The 16,037-nt window shown below is 32.6% G+C and overlaps 1 protein-coding gene across 2 annotated transcripts; it reads right to left on the bottom strand.

Moving 5' to 3' along the window:
* Nucleotides 1–1,650: 1,650 nt before the first annotated feature.
* On the bottom strand, nucleotides 1,651–7,349 carry LOC100788501 (polynucleotide 3'-phosphatase ZDP). 2 transcript variants are annotated; one of them, XM_014776683.3, is made up of 10 exons: nucleotides 7,182–7,349; nucleotides 6,941–7,012; nucleotides 5,408–5,479; nucleotides 5,195–5,251; nucleotides 4,975–5,051; nucleotides 4,648–4,798; nucleotides 4,425–4,541; nucleotides 2,381–2,520; nucleotides 2,198–2,267; nucleotides 1,651–1,899 (listed from the first exon to the last, which is right to left on the bottom strand). In XM_014776683.3, the coding sequence occupies exons 1-10, from the start codon at nucleotides 7,221–7,223 to the stop codon at nucleotides 1,855–1,857; spliced, it is 843 nt and encodes a 280-aa protein (XP_014632169.1). In that variant the 5' UTR covers nucleotides 7,224–7,349; the 3' UTR covers nucleotides 1,651–1,854. The 2 variants fall into 2 exon arrangements, with proteins under 2 accessions (XP_014632169.1, XP_003525976.1); XM_003525928.5 differs by having other exon boundaries at nucleotides 4,717–4,798; nucleotides 7,182–7,346.
* Between the last annotated feature and the right edge of the window lie 8,688 nt (nucleotides 7,350–16,037).

Genomic DNA, 16,037 nt, shown 5'->3' on the forward strand with positions numbered 1-16,037 from the left:
AGTTTAGATAAATCTTTCGATTCTTATATGGCAGCCACAATATGATCATATTTTACGGGAAGACTTCGTAATATTTTTAGTATTATTTTCTTGTCTTCAATCATGTTCCCGTAACTTCTAATTTGATTGAAGATATTAGAGACAGGAGAGAAGAAAGATTGTATAGATTCATCTTCCCGCATTATTAATGTATCAAAATCCTTCCACAAAGATTGAAGTTTAATAGAAATTACCTTGTCTGTGCCTTTAAATTCATTTTTCAGAGTCTCCCACGCCTCTTTTGCATTTTTTGCTTGCATGATTCTTGGAAATATCTCTCTACTAACTCCTTGTTGGATGAATAGCATAGCCTTAGCATCATGTTGCTTGTTTTGCATGTACTCCTTTTGTTTTGCTGCTGTCCACGTAGCCAATTCTTCTTGGCTTTCTGGGACTGGATAGCCATTCTCTATAACATCCCACAAGTCTTGTGAGATGAATAGAGTTTCCATTTGGATGCTCCAATAATCATATGCTTCCCCATTAAATATGGAAACTAAGGTTTGGTTATAGTTGAAGGTTGGTGGGCTAGGTGATGTAGCAAAGGCCATAGGATCAACACTACTCTGATGCCACTGATAAGATATGGGGCATGGTTATGCCTTTTTTCTATGGAAGTATATGGTAGAAATGATGGGAGTAAGAAGAGGATGAGTTTTTAGAAAATTGACACCTTAACTTAAATTGTGCTTATTAGCTTCTTTACTTACATTACATGACTTGCTACAACTTATGCCTTTATATAGGTTACGTAGGTGATTTCTACACACTTCTATACTACTTAATCCTAGAGTCTTCTAGACTCATCTATCATCTACCATCCATCTCTAATGTTCTAGGTGCTTCTATGACTTTAGATAATAAGATATTTTTCTACATCCATCAAGAAGTTTCTACACACTACAACATCTCCATAGGTGTAAAACTCTCTAAATAATGGACCACCAATTATACATCTACAGTTTTCTAGATTAATCTTCAACACTCCCCCTTAATCTAGAAAAGTCTTGAACTCCAAGCATATCTCTGAATTTGATGAACTTCTCTGTTGCAATTGGCTTGGTGAAGATGTCTACTAATTATTCTTCAGTCTTGCAGAACTCCATTTTTTTATTTTTTTTACCAAAAATCTATATTGAATCAAATTAATGGTTGTTGTTAAATTAATAATAAAAAAAATGATTATAAACTGTTCAAACATTTTTTCTTTAAAAAAAATTGTTAGCCAAATCAATAATTGTTGTAAAATTAAAATTTTGATCTAATGACCAACAAACGTTTAAGTATAATAGACATTTATTGAATCAAAGAACGACTTACAAATTAAAATTTCCATCTAAACGATGATAAATCTTTAAGCTTCCTTTACACATCAATGACTATTGTGAAAATAGCTGGTATATTTTCAAGCTTCCTTTACATATTATATATAGAAGATATATAGATTAGGACCAAAAATTTATTCTTATCCCAAAGGGTCTAATTTAGTTGATTGAGCATTCTCTATTATAATGTTCAATTCCTACCAATAAAAAAAAGTTCTTATTTATTATGTAAAGGAATGAAGATGGTATTTAATGGGCAAAATAGTAGAAGCTGAAAAGCCAAGCATGAATAATAATAATAATAATAATAATAATAATAATAATAATAATAATAATAATAATAATAATAATAATAAAATTGAAATATCTGCATATTTGTTTTGGGTCCCTCCCAATCTTCTAAACCATGCTCAGGCCAGCCCTAGTTCCATACTTCCAGCTGGTAAATTAGACCTTAGCCTTCCTATGAACCAAGGACTAAATTAGATGCTCAGGCGAAGTACTCTTCAGGGACATAAAATTTTAAGCCAATGGCCTGAAATCATTGAAAATTAATAAATTAGACCATGAACACGCCGTGCTGCTTAAGGTATTAATAATATTCACAGCTGGATGAAGTACACACCCACAAATATGAAAATAATCAGAGATAGAGAGAAAAATGAGCTCAAATTATGCGTTAAGTCATGCCTTATTCATTTAACCATAAGATTTTCTTATAAAAACGGACCATTTTCTAAATGGCGCTTGAATCAGTCAAGAATAAGGGTGTTAAGCATCAAGTATAAAAAAAGTCATTAAGTTAACTTCAATGGCTAAAATTGTTTAACTACCTCTGCAAATTTAATATCAGCATCACTGTGATCTGATTCTCTCCCGGCTGCATCACCAACATAAAAGGATCTACAACATAGAAAATGCATCTTGAACATTTTCATCATCCCTTCCTGGATAAAATATGGTATAATATTCTAAATGAAAGAAATAAAAAACTTTTGAATGGAAGAAAAACTAACTGATCCATATCAATGGCGATGCCAGAGTTGAAGTGTTGCTCCATAAGATGCCACATCCCTGGCTTGGGTTTGCGAAAAGGATCATCTTCCTTTTTGTCTGCTTTACCTGATTTACTGCCTACACCACAAGCTATATAAACCTGTATAGATAAAAAAAATATATAGATACTAGGTCAGCTTCTCATGCATTTCCTAAACATTTTCGAAAACAAATGGGCAACAAAGTCTTTCTTTTCCTCCTATACTCTGTGTTGAAGGTTTTCACAATGCACACTATGAGTTAGGATGCATCCATACACCTTATGAGTTATCAGTAGATCTGGACAAAATAAATAATGTGTATTCATTTTGTTTAGATCCAATGATAACTTGTACAAAGTGCATGGATACACCATAACTTAAAAGAGAGTATGCTAGAATTACTCTTGTTAAATAATGAATGAAACTTGCAAGTTGCAACTATGGAACTACTCAACAACAGACCTTTGACCTAAATTTTTATAGGTCAAAAAAATCATTGTGCAGTAATGTAAAGATACAACCAGTGTAGTTAAATAGTGGCCATGGCGGATTTTTTGCCAACCCCCATAGGCAATTTATGAAGGGAGGCCCAGTATAAGGTGCAATGGCATGTTTATATGGCAGAATTTCGGCCTTATGCCATGTCCCACCATTGATACCACTGAATACGACCAGTACTGAAGATGTTTGTTCTTGAGTCACAAAGGAAATGCACAATACTAACAGGAAGATTGCATTCACCAAGGACATGACTGGGACTTACTTAAAATGATTGATCAAGAATTTCCTTGAATGACAAACAGTTAAAAGGAAGCAAAAATGTCAAAGATGCCACAATTTAACTTCCTTCAGGATCACCTTTAAAATTATATTACCTTAAAAGTCGAGGTAAAATTTTATGTACTTAACTGTTGGAGGAAAAACAGTAAAAAAGTAAAAACAAGGTTACTAGGAAGATATTAGTTCTGACAAAGAGTATGAATTGCCTAGTAAAAATGTTTCACTTCAAATAACACCGAAAAATCCTAATTTACAATAAAATTGACCAAAACAGAATTATATTATGGGTTAAGAAGTTAACAGCATCGTCAAATCTAATTACTATTTAACACAATAAATGATAATATGACAGAATATTAAAAAATAATTTTCAAATTCAGACTAACCAATACAATTTAAGATAAATTTCTTTGGTGACAATGGCAAAGATATTATACTGTTTGAAGATAAGAAAATATGTCACAAGACAGATTGAATATTTTTGAGTTTGAAAAACTGTCAACTTAAAGGGTGCTTTTGATGCATACTCAGGGACAACACACAAAAGTAGTGCGAGACAAGTAGGAATAGTTGTTGTGTTATTAGCTGTTTAATGCCCCAAGCACAGGACTAAAAATTTGTCTATCTGTCATTGTGTTGTGATAAGTACAAGACTGCTAGTACTAGGTAAAACAATGCACAGTTTATTCTAATACCCTTTATGTTGTGAATTGTTGCATATGCACTAGAGCATGGAAAATGAAGTGACAAACATTATTGGTCTTTCTCTCTTGTAATGCTGACAACATTTTCTCACCAGGTTTAGTGGGTAAAAAATTCACTGTTTTATTCCCTTGAGCTGCTTTTTGTCATGTACTTTTAAAACTCAAACAAGGTACAAATCTTTTGTACTATGCTCAGTGTGCTGGCTCTTATTTTTCAGCAAATCAATCATACATTCATACTCTAAATAGTAGTGATATCAACCATAAACCTGATTGCCTATTCCTACCAGGTGGAAAAACAAAGAAAACAACAATACTTAACCTATTGCGCAAAAGACACCATCTCTAATTTTAAGATCACCCTGCTTTTGTTTCACTAGTTAGTAAGAACATTCTCAACCAAGTAATTTTAAGCCCAGAAATGGAAAACACAGTAACTGAAGAAGAGTATGACAATTGTAACTCAACTAACAAAACCAATAATCCATAATTGAATTGTTGATAACAGCAGATACATCTGCTGTACCAAAAAAATTCACCTGAACTGGAACCTTCACTTTCTCAATAAAATTATTTAGACGTCCAATTTTTGAGTCCACAGCTACTTGCCTCTTATTCTTCCAACGTTCAATATTGGATTCATTGGTGAAAATTACCTGTAGTATACAACAAAAACAGAAGAGCATGCAACATATAAGATTTCATGCGGACAGCATTACTAAACAAGTACAAGTTCAAATTAGAGAGGGAGAGCATTAATACTAAAGTTCTAAAGTCAGCCAAATTTTTATAGTAGATATCAAGTATCTTTCCCCAAAATAGGGGACGCACCAACTTGTAGCCATCATTGTATAGGCTTTGTAGTTTATCAGGAATTGACGAATGCATGAGGGACCAAGCATTTTCACCCACTCTGAAAGAAGAGGATAAATTTCTTAACAATCACAAACTTATGATGTTTATAGCCAGTGACAATAATAACAATAACATCAGTTTGAAAGCATAATTTTGATAAAATATATCCAATCCATAGCACCACAAAAGCCAACAGAATTAATAATTGCAAAGTCATTTCAGATGCATAAATACCTTTTCACATCTGTGTTTGCAAGGCATCCATCAAAATCAAATGCAGCAATTTTACTTGAATCATACAGACCATCATCCTGTAAATTATCAGAGCAAAACCATATGTATGTATGTTCGTTTTGAATTTTTAACCAGACATATTTCACAAGGTTTACTCATCTACTGTCCAACCAAACAACCAAATCAAAACCAATTAAAACTATTAATCTATTAATCTCACCCGTTCAAGAAATATGACTGTTTGGAATGCCTTCCATTTTGGTAAAAGGGTAGCATCCTGAATCAGGTAATAATTTGATTAAACATAATATGAGCATAAGACATGAAATAGATCAGAATAGTAGAGAAAAATGTAAGCATGACAATGTCATAAAGTTTAACTATCAAGTATTAAAGCCATCATGAAACCAAACAGAAAAGGCCATAATCTTACCCTGTAATTGCTCTTGACATCAGAAACAGAAAATTTAATGTTCACCACAGCTTTAATATCAGGTGTGCACAACTGCAAGCAATAAACATGAAGAATAAAGAGAACGGCAATACAATCTAAGCAGGGATAAGGCATTTGAAGGAAAAAATATGCATTGGAAAACAGGATCATTAGGTGATGATCACAGATATAGTACATGTCTTAAACCTGATGTGACAGGTAACATTATGATTTTAATATTTATTAAGAATGTTTTAAAATTATAATTTAGTCCTTGTTTACTTTATCTTTCTACAGAAACTAGAAACTCTACGAGCCTCTCTAGCACCATGAGTTTGTGCTCTATCCTTAAGCATAGTGGTGAAACGAGATCACCTCAAACATGGAAGGCAAGTGGCGACAATTCCAAAAACTTGTCAAGCCCAGAGTTCTTCAGCACATATAAAAGTCCCAGTTGATTGCTTTTGAAATGGACTAGATACAGCAAATCCCATCCAAATATATTCACACATTTTGTTTGTCTGCTGATTATTATTTTCATGATCAGAATTAAAATCTGACACCGAAATACAATATCATAGCAACTGATTTAAGTCATAGCAACTGTTTTTGAGAGGTCAGCCTGTTAAGGAATGTGCAGAAAATGAGCCAATAGCACTATCTAGGCATCATATGCTAAATCAAGAGGTAAATTGATTACTTGATGATGGGATATAAAATAAGCAATCTGAATATTTTGCTTGTGCTACTAGATTAGAATGTAACCAATGAACATCATGGTTTGGGGTAGTTGGTTCACAACTGCATGGGCTCCGGAGGAGGAATGGGCATCCAAATTTCAAAGAACAATCACTGTTGTGGCTTTCAATTCAACCATATCCTTGAATGTTGAGGAGTGACACCCAATAAGATGGAAATCAATTGGATTCCTCACACAGACATATGGTCAAGTTGTTGGACAGCCTTGGAAAGAACAAGGGTCCCGACTGGTCAATCTCAGAAACAAAGTTTACAAAAACAACTAAATAGGAATTAATATATATCAGTAAAACTAGTCATTTGTTCAAGTTACAAGTTTCACATCCCAGCCATTCATTAATCTAATAATACAGCTTACGATTCTAATTTCTAACAACTTGGACCACTGGTGGTCCATTTTCTTCATGAACCACCATATATAAATCCTGTAAAACAACCTAAACCTACACTCCATGGTTTCAGGTTCAACTGTTTACATTTTTTACAGACATTTAGTAAAGAATATCAAGTAACACACAGTTTCATATAATTACAAAACAAAAAATCTCCAAAACATATTTCTTTATCAAAGCCACAATTCTAATATTTGGTTACAATATCTTCATTCAAGATCAAGAAATACCAAATACAATATGTAGCCAAAAAAATGGAAAACCTTCTTAACAGGAAGCATGAAACCACCCTCAACTCTCTCTCTCTTTCTAAGATATACAATATTTTTATCTAACCTTTAGTATTTGATACTCCAAAAACTCTTTCACCGTGTGTTCTTACCTTAAATCTCTTTGAATCATGTTCTTCAGTCTCTTGCGGTTCATTTTGTACATCTTCTATTGCATTAAGAACCTATTAAAGAATTGTAAAACGCACAACCAGTGTGAATAAGTTAGGACAAAACTCAAAAGGAAACAAAGTTTGTTTACTCTTAATAATGCAGACAAGTTAAAACAATAAGAAACAGAATAAAAATTCAAATAATAAAAAGAGAAACACATCAATCTAATTGGGTTATCACCTTCTCTTCAGACTTGTCATTCGGAGCATGGAATGCTTCCATTACAGTTTTACGGAGCAGAGTGTGAGTGAGTGAGTGAAGAGGCGGAAAGAGAATTTGGGCGAAATTAGGAACCGCAGAGGGTTATGAGTTTCGCGCCTCATGAAGTGCGGTTTCACGTTTATCAAAGGTCAAGATTTGCGTATATGTTCCTTTTAAATAGAATCATATAAAATGACATAAACTGATATATTAATAAAAATGTGTATTCAAATTGGTGTTTGAATGGACTGGACGAATACTTCTTGCTTTTAATATATGAGATATCCATTTATGGATAAGTCTTACCTTATGCTACTTCTAGTCATCAAATTTATTGACTTACATGCAATAAAGGAGTTAACATAAATTTATACATTTGTTTTCATCAAAATATTAAGAGAGGTATGAATCGGCCAATATCTAACACAATTGTCTTTCGCACGGCTTGAATTGCAACATCATGATGCTTTTTTGACCGTGAACCTTTTTCAAATAGTTCAAGACATCCAACCATAACATTGTAAAATAATGAAGTGCTAGAAGCTTCATTGTTGCCTTTCCAAATTCCTCATCTGTCAATGTTTTCACTTTCTCCTTAGCATTAATGGTCCATCGACATAGAATATATTGTGAAGGGAGAGAATGGACATTTTTCTTTATGAATATTGCTAACACATGTCTACAGAGGATACCCAAAAACTCAAATAGATGACAACTACAACTTGCTTCTTTTGAATTCAAATGATGAATCAAATTGTAAGTTGTCTTCTCATTGTTAATTTCATGAACCTTTTATGTGGCCACTTTAGCAACAAAATTAACTTTCTTGAGACTAAACTTTTGAGAACCAACCTACTCATCCTAAAATATTCTAAACATTTTTCTTGTATAAATTTTTTAAGCTTCTTCTTCAATGGGATAAAAAGGTCTAAAAAATGACTTTGAATTCAATGTCTTGAAAGTCTTTTCTCTTTCCTTGTTATAACGTGAAACTTGAACCTTCTTGTATTGGTTCACAAACTTGTACAATGGAATACTTAAATTCAAGAAATCCTTAAAAAACTTATCCATACTTTCACTCCTTTGGGTTATGGACATTCCAACACAAAAGTTATGGCGTACATATGCAGGAATCCATTTTGACAAATAGAATATATCTTTTGTAACCGTTGACTATCTTACAACCCAAATTTATTTATTATTACTTCCCAATCAGATTTAAATTCATCAATAGTGAGAGATAGGTTAATGCACATGTAAAATTGATTTATGAATTCACCATGGTAATTATAAACATGGCTCAAGTACTTTGGAATTTTTTTCTGAATGTGTCACATACAATAATGATGAATAACATTTGGAAACACCCTTGCAACTGCATTAGTAATAGCAACATCTTGGTCCTTGATAATAGTTTTAGGATGAACTCCAGACATTGCTTATAACCATGTACTTAGCAACCAAATAAATTAATTTCATCCCATAACAAAGCACAACCAAAAAGAATGGATTGTTGATGATGATTAACCCTAGTAAATGAAACAAAAGGCATCTTATATCGATTTGTTAAGTATGTTGGGTGTCACAATATCACCAAAATATTTGTAAGACATTCTAGACCTAGAATGAACCCCAAAACAATTTGCTAATTGTCCTTTTACATCCACTTGAATGGCATAAAAACCCAGGATTTTTCAACTGACAACTCTTGAAATATGTCAACATTGTTTGAGCATCTCCTTTTTCTAATTGCCTTTGTCTTTTTTTACTTAAGTAATCAACAACATCTTGTGAACTAAATGTAACATTATCAATCCCACCACTTTGAGTACACAAGATAGACTTTTTTTTTGCTAGGAGGTAAACTAGAATCGTCAAGCACATCAATCAATTTTTTTTGTAATTTAGTTTTTTTCCTATGTACTCAAAGAAACTATGAACTCTTTGGAGAAAAAAGTTCATGATTATGATCTCTCAAAAATCTAAAAATAATGCATTTATCCTCACTTTTCTTTATATCTAACATTGTTTAGCACACTATCCTTGTTTCGTCTTATGTTGCAAGTCTATGTTTTCTCACTTTCACATTTTTTTGGCCGAAACCCATCCTTTGAACAAAGTATCTCTTTACTAACTATCATACCACTAGTGCTTGATTTACTATTATAACCCATATGAAAACTAAAACCTGCCCTCTTTGCATACCTTGTGTAGTATTTCACTGCATCTTCAATTGATGAAAACTTCATTCCTTCATAAGGCTTTACGAAAGGCTCCAATGGTAATTCAGTATCAGCATAGTCTATACCAAGATCACTTTCACTTCTATTATTAGAACTAACCTCCATAATGGAATCTTCATCAACATTTGTCATCTCCATTCCTATATAACAAAATAATAATAATAGTTATAATAATAGTGAAGATGATGATAATAATAACAAATAACGACACATATAAAAATATATTGAAGAATCAAATTGAGAACAATAACATTCAAAGTGGTTAATTTTTTTATAGGCAAACATAATTACATTAAAAACAGAACTTAGAAGGGGCATAAGAAATGACTCAACCAAGAACTAATAGAGGTGCAAAGTTTAACATACAAAGAAAAACAAATAATGGCTTATGAACCAATATACCAAACTTCACATATCCCCTCAATACAACATATTGGACACTACCCTTTACATCACCTGAACATACATACATACATATTAAAAGTGTCCCACATACATAGGCTACTATTGAATGATAATAGGAACCATTTACAAGAGAACGTACACCAACAAAAACGAAGAAAGAAAATAAATGAATAAAGAAGCAACGTAACAAAGTATGAGGTGAAATTATTGTTCAAACCTGTAATGAATACAATATTGGTGTGTGAGGCTAGACAACAATGGAAGGTGCATGAATAGGACTGCAGGTGCAATGATGAAACAATGCGGGAGTGAGCAAGTTACGAAGACAAAAAGATGCGTGAATAGAACTGCGGGTGTGATGTTGCAACAACACTGACATGAGGGAGTTGCAAACACAAGCCTTGTCGAAAAATAAAAATGTCGGTGTAATGCTGCAACGAAAAGTGAGTGGTGTGATGCCACAACGGAACGTGAGTCTTTGTGAATGTGAAAACAAAATATATGATTCTTTTGATTGTTTACTTGCTTTGTTTTATTTTTTAAATTATTTATTATTTGATTTAATTAAAGAATTATTATATGATGTGACAAAGTATGATTGGTTACTTGTGTAAAGCCTTTTATACCGACTTTGGACACATGTAAACTTCAAAATTTGGCATTTAGCTTCAAGTGATTTTGTTCAATAGTATGTGTTTCATTATTTTTTTTTGTAGTACAACTTTATACTGATTATTTTTCTCCATATGAGACATGTGATATAGTTGGGACTAACATGTAATTTCTCCATATAAATATTTGATTTGACTATACAATGTAGGGGATCATTTATATAATTTGAGTATTCATGTGTTCGACAATTTTTTACTAAAATCACACTTGCTAAAAATTATTTACTATTATGTATATAAGAAATGATATCAACTTTTTGGCGATGTTAGTGTTTTTTTAATGTACACGTTATTTTAAACTAATGTGTAAACAATTTAATAATAATAGTATGATGCTTATTATTTCATATTTAATTTTTTAATTAATCGTGTCGACATGCTCCAAATCATTATTGCTATCTTTATGAAGACATTCACATGCACTCCATTATCAAGAGTTTATTATAATTTTTATTATAAATTTTTAAAGTGTTAATTAGCATTAGATAACATTACCATAATTTAGATACACCCTCTAAATATTAGATAACCTATATTTGTACTCTTTAGCATTTGTAGTTGTACTTGGTCACATGAAAGATGTAATTTATTTATTAAGATAACACCAAAATCCAAATGAATAAAATGAAATCATACTCTCTTATAAAAAATTGTTATTGTTAGGTTATTGTAAACTCTAAAACAATGTTCTCATTGTTAGTTGTGTGTTTTTCTATGACAATCAACAGGAGTTAAGGTCAAACTCTTTCCCATGTCAGAGTTTATCTTTCATGTTCTATTTTCTTTCATGAAATATGTCACACTATCCAAAGTTAAAACCTTGAATGGATTAAAAATATTGACATGTGATGAAGAAGGAAATAACAAATTTTTTATAAAAAATGTTGTATACAATGAAGTTTTTGACAAAATCTAAAAAGGTGAACGACTTTATTTTATGTTAATATGACTATGACTATGTAGAAATTGTCTTATATGTTTCACATTTAATATGACTATGTAATATACAATGTATGATACTTAAAATTACAAATTAGTTTAAAAAGTACCAACTTTAAACATAACGTGAGGTGACATGAAATTATTTAACAACCTAATATTGCTATATATTACAATATTAAATACACATCAATCATGTTATTTTGTTTGGAATACATTATTACTAATTTTTTTTTACTGGTGTAGTTTTCATCTACTTTGCATTGTCTTCATTTAGGATATAGTCAAAATATCCAACAATTAAGGAATGATTTACAAAGTGATTGTTTTTCTATGACGTCAAAGTTTGATGCTTATGGTACATTAACAATTGTGCTATTTTATCTTTTCACAATAAATATGTTATTTTCATATGAGAAAAAAGATGTTTAATGGTCATTTGAAAAAACAAATAATATTATATTATATCCATTGACAATTCAACATATAATTTTCGTATTCAAAATTAACAATCAATCAAATTAATCAATTCATGTCATACCATAATTTACAATAATACACATAGAATTGTCTTACTACAAATTGCTTAACTTCACAATAAAATTTTGTCATTTATTAACAATATTTATCATCAAATCATAAAGGGAAGTTATGCATTGCATGACTAGTATATATTCACTCCACAACAAGAGAAGGTTAGTAATGAAATGATTTTCATGGCTTACATTTATCACTAAGTATCATTGTATCCACTTCTAGGAATTTGCTAATTTCCTATGGATTTTTTTGAGAAAAAAATTTGTAGGTTTTTGTTGCAGAATTTTATGTGGAAAAAATTCGCAGGTGTTTGCTATAGGTTTTTATGTGAAAATAAACCTGTAGGTATTTGCTGTAATTTTTTATGCGGATAAAAATCCACATGTATTTGCTGCAAATTTTTTTGTGGAAAAAATTCACAGGAATTTCCTATGAACATATATATTTGTAGCTAATTTTCTTGCGGATTTTTCTGCCAATTTTATTCCGCAAAAAAATAATACTTAATGCAGAGCAAAATTAGGCTTAATATCACTTTTGATCCATTATGTACATGCCAACACCATTCAATTTTAGTTTTTTTATTTTCAGTCTTTTCTCACTCATTGCAAATGTGCGCACAGATTTTTTTTCCCATGAAACCCTCTTCCAATTCAACTTCCACCACTGTCACCTACACCCACCACAATGACCACACCAATAGTGGTTGATCTAGCAATAGGGCATGGTGGATGCACGAAAGGAAGTCACCGTCGGTGCCACTCACATCCGCAACCTCCATCCACCAAACAATATCATCGATCGTGTCACCCGTGGCCCATCACCTTTAACCCAAACGCACCACCACTCCTAACCACCATGCTTGGACTGCCCAGGCAGTCCAAGCAACATCGTGGCAAACGGTGTTGACGTCATGTCCCTTAACGATGACGTTAAGCTTCATATCTAAAACATTGGGTCTTGCTTTGGTGTGATTTCCCAAATCTTCATGTTTCATAGGTAAACAAAACGACGATGAAAGATCTAGAGACAGAGAGTGATGTCTTTTTTCTTCCTTAGATCTTCTCTTTGGTGGGGGTTGGGAGGGAGACAAGGGAAGAGGGTCTTGTTGGTTTGGTTTAATTCTAAATCTAAAGCGAGTTCTCTAGTGCACAATGTTGGTTGTTACTATATTAAAAACTCACATTGACAGTTTTTAGCCACCAATATGTGTAAATTAATCATTTAAAAATTTAAAAGTTAATAAAATACTAATGTTTCTAACAAAAAATTGAAAAAAGGATAAAAAAAGATATATTTTGGAAAACATAAAGGACTAGAGTGAAACTTTTAAAACTTAATGTACTAAAATGAAACAAATTCAAAATATAATGGACCAAAAGGGACATTAAGTCATAAAATTAAGATATAACAAGTGCCTAAAATAATTACAATTACCCTAATAAGATATAACTAGACCCAAGTGATGTGTCATCATTTTCTTCTATTTTCTAAACCCTTTTTGCACCATTTTAATTACTGATTGGTCTTAATTGTCAATTAATTAGGCAGTTTTATTATTTGGGCTCATTTAGCTAATTTGATGTTTTTAATCTAATTTCAGAAATTAATGAAACATTGGGCTTAATCCGGATTTTGGTTGTGGACTTGAAGAGGGCAATTAAAGCAGCGCTTACCTTAGTTAATTTCTAATTAGGAAATTTCGCAATTTTATTTTATGTGGTTCAGTGTTTATTTCGTTTTGGGCCAGAGTATTGTAATAGGGCCCAGTGACTTTGAGTGACTCTTTTTAAATAGCAACCTTGGAATTCTGTTATGCTATTCATTATTCAGAGCATTGTTTAGGGTTTTACGTTTTTCTGCTTGGATGTTACTATTCACGTAATGCAATTTTCCATTTCCTGCTTCTAATTACAATTTCGTTCTTGTTTCTTCTTCTACTTTCATTTACGTTTCTGTTTTCATTTTCATTTCTATCTCATTTACGTTTCTGTTTATTTACGTTTCTGCTTCATGTTTCATTTACGTTTTCTGTTTGAATCTATGGAAGGCTGAATATTCTGGTGTTGTTTCCTTCTGAGGACGAAGCCCAACTCTCTTTGAGATTTCGTTTGTAATGTGGTTCCCTGGCAGTTTTCCCTTCACCAGTCAACCCAAATTCGTGAACATTAATCAGTGCACGCTTCGTGTTCGGTTAATTGCCTCTGAGCCTAACTTGCGTTCATGCTTAATGAACGAAGGGCTAACTGGTGTATGTGGTGCCTAATCACGTATTGATAATCCTAAGTTGATTTTCGCTTAGTAAATTGAAATAGGGTTGGATTAAGTGGTTAACTGTTAGGGACGAATTCTCCATAACCCAGGATAAGAGAATGGCTTCTGAATCAGAGGAAACAACCCATTTTTAATATTATTAGTTTCGTATTCAAGTTTACTTGTTCTGCTCCTTAAATCACAAAACAAACAAACCCCTCCCCCAATCATTACTGTTACTGCAAGTATATTATGAACATTTGGTTTATCATTGCTCGTTGGGAAACGACCTAGGATCACTTCCTAGTTACTGCATTTTCATGTTTATTTGATTTGGGTACGGCCTCGAGCAAATTTGGCGCCGTTGCCGGGGAGCAGTGTCCAAAGGTTCATAATAACTAGCTAGTGTTGTGTGTTTAATTCTTTCGTGTTTTAAGTTTAATTATTAGTATTGTGTTAGTATGTGTGTTAGTGTTGTTTAGTGTCTTGGTATTTTGTTTAGTGTGTGTTCTGTTTCAGTTTTCCTATTAAGTGTTTCCCCTGTTTCAGTTTTGGGTGTTTTGTTGTGAATAGTGTTTTGCGACGAACTTAGCGACCACTTTTGCTTGCGGCAAAACAAAGTAATAGTAGAAATCAAGTAGAGATGGATTTTAGCGACCACCCATGCTGAATTATTTGAGATTTTTTATTTTAGTGGCTAGGGTTGTTATTTTTGGCTGAATTTTTTTGCGGTAACTTCTTTTAATCTATATTTTGTGGGAAAAATAGCTAGAGCCTTTAGTTTGGTCAGATTTGAAAGTTCCAAAAAAGTAGCAAATTTTGTGTTTGTCGAAACTTCAAACAGCCATAATTTTTGCTCCGGTTATCAGAATCGCAATTATTATGTATGTATTTGGGGTAGAAAATGGCTGGCTGAGGTCTCCATCATCCAAAAAAAGTGATTCTGTCAAAAGTTTTTTATTTTTCAAGTTTTATTCACTTATTTTTCTTAACCTACCATTTTTAGCTTCCATAGTTAGACTTTGAATTTTTGCCTGAAATTTTTTGTGCTATCTTCTCATCATTTTATAAGGTTTCTCACAAAATTTCAAATCATTTGGATATCTTTTGAGGGTAGTTGTAGTTCAAACCTACACCTTTATTTACATGACAAGGCAACTAGTTGTGCATGCTGAATGTAGTGTATGACTAGAAGCAATCCATCTGACTTACAACCCTTTGATCCTGAGATAGATAGGACATTTCATAGATTAGTTAGGCATCATTTTATACCTTTTGATCATCCTGAGCATTCCATTACTGGTGAATCTGTGCATTCTGTTATTGGTGATTTTGAACATCCTGATTTTGAGCATTATAATTTTGAGCATTCTGATTCTGAGCATTCTGATTTTGAACATTTTGATAACATGGCACAACCTCCACCCCGTGAGAGGACTCTAAGGGAAATGGTTGCACCTGATTTCACCTACGAAAGCTTGTGCATCCAATACCCTGATGAGGATGTCCCATATGTTCTTAAAACTGGACTGATTCATTTGCTTCCAAAGTTTCATGGCCTTGCAGGTGAAGACCCGCACAAACATTTGAAGGAATTTCATATTGTCTGCTCCACCATGAAACCCCCAGATGTCCAAGAGGATCATATATTTCTAAAGGCTTTTCCTCATTCTTTAAAGGGAGTGGCAAAGGACTGGCTTTATTACCTTGCTCCACGGTCCATCACGAGCTGGGATGACCTCAAGAGAGTATTCTTAGAAAAAATTTTCCCTGCTTCCAGGACCACG

This window comes from Glycine max, chromosome 6 (genome assembly GCF_000004515.6).
Source record: "Glycine max cultivar Williams 82 chromosome 6, Glycine_max_v4.0, whole genome shotgun sequence".
Taxonomy (NCBI): Eukaryota; Viridiplantae; Streptophyta; class Magnoliopsida; order Fabales; family Fabaceae; genus Glycine; species Glycine max.